This window comes from Gastrolobium bilobum, unplaced genomic scaffold (assembly GCF_033153095.1).
Source record: "Gastrolobium bilobum isolate Gb01-03AN ecotype WA unplaced genomic scaffold, APGP_CSIRO_Gbil_v1 utg11336, whole genome shotgun sequence".
Taxonomy (NCBI): domain Eukaryota; kingdom Viridiplantae; phylum Streptophyta; class Magnoliopsida; order Fabales; family Fabaceae; genus Gastrolobium; species Gastrolobium bilobum.
Window position 1 is genome coordinate 320,500 of NW_026898076.1, and position 5,999 is coordinate 326,498.

Below are 5,999 nucleotides of genomic sequence, written 5' to 3' on the forward strand. Positions count from 1 at the left end.
TATAATAAACAATAAATATGAAATCTTTAGTATTTAGAATCATAATTCTTAATGTTTAAATTAAGAACTAAAATTTTAATTTCGTAAAATTAGACTTAGAAGTAAAAATTCAATTATAATATATACAACAAATAAAATAATTAAAATTAAAAGCTTCAATTTCAAAACTCAATTCAAGTATCATCTATATGTTCTTCCTGAATAGACCTATTTGTAATAAAATAAAATAAAAAAATCTTAACCTTAAAATATGATAGTGTCTATGTTTAAAAGCCGGCAAAACACAAGGTCATAATAAAAGTCAGCCGGCTAAAATAGCAAACAATTGTTTCTTGAGAGAACAACAAGTTTTGGTCGACTCCTGGAAAATAATTTCAAAAATTAATTAGGCATAAGAAATTTAATCATATAAAAAAAAACTAATTGAATTAATGTTATTTATAAATTGACCAAGAACTTGAATAAATCAAATTACTAGCTAGATTTTTCACGCACACCTAATTGAATTCTTTTGTTTTTTGAAGAGACATCCAAAAATTTCCATTCTCTCAAGACAAAGCTGACCCAAATGTCTGAACAGCAATGTGACACATATTATAGAAGTCCAGTGCCATGATAGATATTCGTATTACCTTTTTTCCTTAGAGGGAACATGGATCATGACGGCTCTCAATCACATTTCACGCTTGAACAGAGACAAATCGACAGAGATAAAGAGACCCCACTTTAATTAACACGATATTTATAACATACCAATCAATATGTCCTCCCTATAAAATGAATAACAGCAAATTTAAAAGATAAACTCTAATACGACAAAATGGACCTTGATACTTATCTTCAATGATAACAACAACAATAAACAATAGCAAGAAAAACCCAGAAAGAGTATATATGAATTGAACACAATTAAAAGGTAAAAACAAAAAATTTATGTTCATAAAAGAACAGCAGGAAAGTTAATCTTTGGAGCTTTGGTACTGTTCGTCTCCTTCCTGCTTGCACATATACATAATGATATTCTCAGTCAGAGGGGGAAGGCTTAGTCTTCAAGCGGTACAAGAGCTTCTTCTTCTTAGAGCTTGGATTGTCAATGGTGAGAACAACTTTCCCAGGTTCACTAATATTGAAACTGTTGCAAAGCACTGGTTCTTCTGATGAAGCAACCTTTCTAGTCTTCTGCACAATTACTGTATAGCTTCCTTCTGTGCTTGGCACGAATTCTGCACCATAGCTTACTTCCCACCCTATTACTCTGAGCTCCCAAGAGAGTAAGCATTTCTGCTGGTTCCCAAGAGAAAAAAAAAAAAAGACTTCAAATCATTATACCATATATTAATAACAATGTACAGTGTACGATTTAATTGCTACACCTGGTTTTCGTTTGCAGTGTCAAGTCCTTTATTCTATAATTGGCTTCAAATAATAATAAAAAGAATGATGTAGAGCTTAAATATGCAACCCTATAGATGAGTCAAGATCAACATCACTAGGTAGTTATCCAGACTGATGAAGAGTATGAATACTCGTTAAATGTTGGATGCTCCAATGGTTCAACATAAATTTCTCTCATCAATCCTTATGAGGCAAAATTGAAATATCTGACAAACTTTATATTCAAGGTTACTTTATTGTTCACTCAATTACCTAGCCAATCAAGCATCAAAATGGTCCCCACATATTTTATGGGTTTTCTAAACGCAACGGGAAATAATTTTGGCTCTTAGCAATAATAAAAATGAATTGAAATAGAATTCCACTATTCCGGTCTGGTCCCCTAGCAATAACACACAGCTAATGAAAGAAGCTGCTTTTTATGTTTGTTTTTTCCTTTTCCCCAATTGGAGTATGTTCTTTCTATATTTATTTTACTATTTGCTCCTGAATTTTCCTCCAGGTCAGCAGCAATTTGTTGTATAAAAACATGAGAACTAAGCAAACGATGAATAAATAATATTGTGAACAGAGGAATCCTATGAAAGATTCCCCCATTCCGAGGTTGCATACTCTGGATTCTAAAAAGCAATCAATTCCGACAAAAACTAACCTCAGTAACAGGAAATTCAACAGTATGTTTTGCTGCTGGCCTCAGTGTGATTTCTGTAACAGCATCGGTATTTCCGAAATCCCCATTTTTGCTTAGTCCGCCGTACTTGACCGGAAGTTGCTCTGCAGCTATGTATCTGAAAGTGCAAAGAGCAAATTAAAATTATGCATAATAACCCAAATACAAATCAAACTGAAAACGCAAATTTTGAATCTTTATGTTTCCACCTCAAAAGGGTCTCTGTTGATTTTGAAGGCCCAGCAAAGACAAACTTGCTTTTTGTTCTCTGGGTAAGAAAAGGGCTTATCATCCGATTCACAGCCAGGTACCACCATGGCACATTGATGAACACCTGAACCAAAAAAATGAAATATTTGAATACCCATTACACGTTTAAAATTAAAATTTACCAGCACAAAATTCAGTACCTGTTTGGCTACAAATTCAGGATAGTTATCCTGAAGCAATTGCAAGGCTTGTTTAGTAGCTTGTCTAAGTTCCCATTTGCCAGGTCCAGGAGAATTCTTGAGATCATTGACCTGAACAATGGTGCATATGCCACCGGGGTTGAAATCCAATTTCCTGATACTCTTTTCGAGGAACTGAATTCTCCATCTCAGGAACTTGTCCCTCTTCTCCTCATCAGAAAAAGTCTTCTTGTATAACTCCTTGTTTTGGAATTCCCCATATATGTTATAACACACGGGATGACCTTCCTTGTCGAATCCATTCATGTAAACCACTTTCTCCAAGTCATCACCCAAGTTCTCCTCCATCAACTCGTCCATTTTGAATTCTTTTCTCCAGCGGATTGTGTTCTTGATCATGGCAAAAGCATCTTTCACCTTGAAATCCCTGGCACGTAGAAACTTCAAGAGAATCACATCGCTCCTCCCATCAGCAAGCAGTGGTATCCCCCAAATGGATACTTCTTCGGGTTGCAATGGTGGTGAAGCTTCATCCTTGACTTTTTCTGCCTCGGACACTTTCTCTTCAGCAGGCTGCGTAACCGTAACAGAGGAAGAAACAGCTACAACAGTCTCTTCAATAGCCTCAACAGTTTTTGCTCCATCATCATCCACAGATGGAGGAACAGCAGCAGCAGCAGCAGTAGCAGCAGCATCAACCACCTCGGTGGTTTCTTTCACTTCTTCCTTCTTTTCTACTTCATCTTCCTCTGTCTTTGTCGCAACTTGCTCCTCCTCATCGGTTTTTGCAAGTTGTGGAGGTTCTGCTGGGGCAGGAGCAGCAGCATCAGTGCTTGGTTCTGAAGACTGTTGTTCCTCATGGGGTTGTTCCTTGTCAGCATCTAGGGTGGTTGGCTTTTCTTCTTTGGGTGGAGGAGATGGTGGGGAAGAGAACTCGTGCTTGTTGAGTGCATCCTGAATAAGCTGCTTAAGGTCTTGGAGTGCCTTGTTCTCATTGTCGGGAAGATCAGAAAGTTTGGTACTTTCTTCCTTGAAAGAACCAGAATCAGGGACTTTGTCTTTGTCATGAGTAGTACTGTTGTCAGCATTGGGTTTGGAGAGGTGAGTCTCCAGAGTTACAGTCTCCTCAACGGGTTTCATTTTTTCTGGCTCAGGATGTGGATCTTTCTGCTCTAAGGGAACTAGTGTTTCTGTTTTGTTAGGTTCTGGAACATCATTGACCAGCACTTCCTCCTCCTCTTGGGTTGTTGTTGTTGTTTGGTTTGGAATCTCTTCAGCCATGTATGATTGATAATGATCTGAACTGAACAAGATTTTGAGAGTGAATTATGGAGGAAAAGGGAACTAACAGTAATAGGTAGTGAGTGAGATAGAGGGGGTGTTTGAGGGAGAGCAGTTATAAATAACAGTGCAGTAGTGGGGGGTGGGGGTGTGAGGGGGTAGGGTTAGTGATGGGTCATGAAGCATGAGTTAAAAGGGAAAGATGGCCGTTGGTGTTGTGCTGTAACAGCTAGGAATGTGTGGGACATGTTTTCTTCACAATGTAATCTTATCTGTCCATTGCATTGTAAGTTGTAACGTTGTAATTAGGCTAATCATCGGCGGTTTTGCCGGCTACAACTCATCAATTATCCATGGGATGTGGGCCCTACCTACCAGTTACTCACCACAACTCAACTCAACAATTCCAAGCTATTTTCATATTTCTTTCCATAACTTGGCCAGTTTCTTTTTTTTTTTTCCTTACTTTTTTAAAGAATGTAAATGAAAGGGGGGGGGGGGAAATAACCTTAAAAAGTTGATGAAATTGAAACTCATGCGGTGGTATTATTAATACGCGTTGCACTTTGCATGTTTCTGTTCTACTTTGTTGTCGCTTCTGACTGTGTAGCTGTAACTCTATGATTCCGTCCAGAGGGTTAAAAAGTTTTGGTTAGACCCGCATGATGACGTACATTTTTTCATTCCATTAAATGTGAATGTGTTTGGACGAGGAATTTTAAGAGGGGAATGTAGTTTTAAGGAGAAACTAAAATTCTATACTGCAATTATTTTTTACTTTTTTAACTTAGAGTCTGTTTCTATGAGTTTTTTAAAAAGATTTTTTTTTATGCAATATTTTTTTTAAAGGGAGGTTTTTTAAAAGTTATAATTATTTTGCGTTAAGATGAGAATTTCTGAATTCCGAGGTATACCAACGACATGACACGGAATTTCAAATTCATGAGAATCCAATGTCATCATTTGGATTGACACGGTATCCGATGAATTTGAAATTCTCTGTCATTGCCTATGGCCTCAACTCAACAATAGACCATTGTATGTATGGCGCTTACATCTGGTCTATAACATGGCCTGCCCTTAGCTCAATGAGGCCCAATCTAACTGTAACATTGCATCTATCCTCTTTGAGGCCCATTTTTCAAGGCAGAAGCGATTAACCGTGGAATCCTAAGCCTGACTCTTTGTAACCACGAGTCCATAACCACAGAAAACAATAAATAAATAAATAAATTGTAAGTTACACAGTACTACTGAAGCCAACAGCCAACAGGGGCTCTTGTAAGCTGGGCAACTTTGAGTTTGTCGTCTAGTCGGGTAAAATTTTAAATAGCAATTTTAATATTTAAATTTTTTATATCACGAATAAAATTCACCTGGATATTGCAGAGTTAAAAGTTGTTTATTATAAATTATGAGACAGTTCACATCTATATCACTTTTTTCTTAGTGTCTGATCAACATTAAATCATTGGATTTATTTGATATCATTTTATAACCATTAATTTTAATAAAAGTGGTTGTAAAGAAAAAATAAAGTAAAAAGCAAATGTTATGTTACATGAAAATTTTGTTTTCTCCTACTCTCATATCATTTTTCGTGCAAATTTTTTTTTTTTTTTTTCCTAATATTTGGTGGGTCCTACACAAACATGTCTCTGTAACATGATATATCAATTTTCATGTTACATAACATTAACAAAAACCAAAAATAAATATAACCTCTTCCATAAATAAATTAAGAGAAATATGTTTCTCTTGCACACACAAAATAGGTAGGTTTCCCATGAATTAAATAGTGTCGTCTATTTAAAAATGTTTTCTATTATGTTTAAGATAAACTAAAATTGTACACTGTTTATAATAATAATAGTCATCATAATAATAAGGATTTAATATTTATTATATTGTAAAAGATAAATTTACTTACTACACATACATAAAAGTGTATGTAGTCCCTATTTTTTTATATCTCTCTATTCTTCTCATATGGGTCTCATATATTTTTATGTATGTGTAAGAGATATATTTATCTCGTAAAACATGAGGAATATTAAACCATCATATTGTGATTTGATTTTATGCTAACAAATAATCAATTTAATACCTTTGTTTTACCCAACAGAAACTGATTTTTTTGTTTTTTTATGTTTTAAAAATGGATTTAATATTTTTTTGATTATGGGAGATAAAAGTTCAAAGCATTGTCGTTTTGAGATTAAAAAAAATGTATTTTTATAATT

General features: G+C 35.1%; 1 protein-coding gene across 1 annotated transcript; it reads right to left on the minus strand.

The window, feature by feature from the left end:
- Positions 1-795: 795 nt before the first annotated feature.
- LOC133312673 (patellin-3-like) lies at positions 796-3,756 on the minus strand. The gene is made up of 4 exons (XM_061513913.1): positions 2,476-3,756; positions 2,275-2,399; positions 2,048-2,183; positions 796-1,281 (listed from the first exon to the last, which is right to left on the minus strand). The coding sequence occupies exons 1-4, from the start codon at positions 3,754-3,756 to the stop codon at positions 1,024-1,026; spliced, it is 1,800 nt and encodes a 599-aa protein (XP_061369897.1). The 3' UTR covers positions 796-1,023.
- Positions 3,757-5,999: the final 2,243 nt, after the last annotated feature.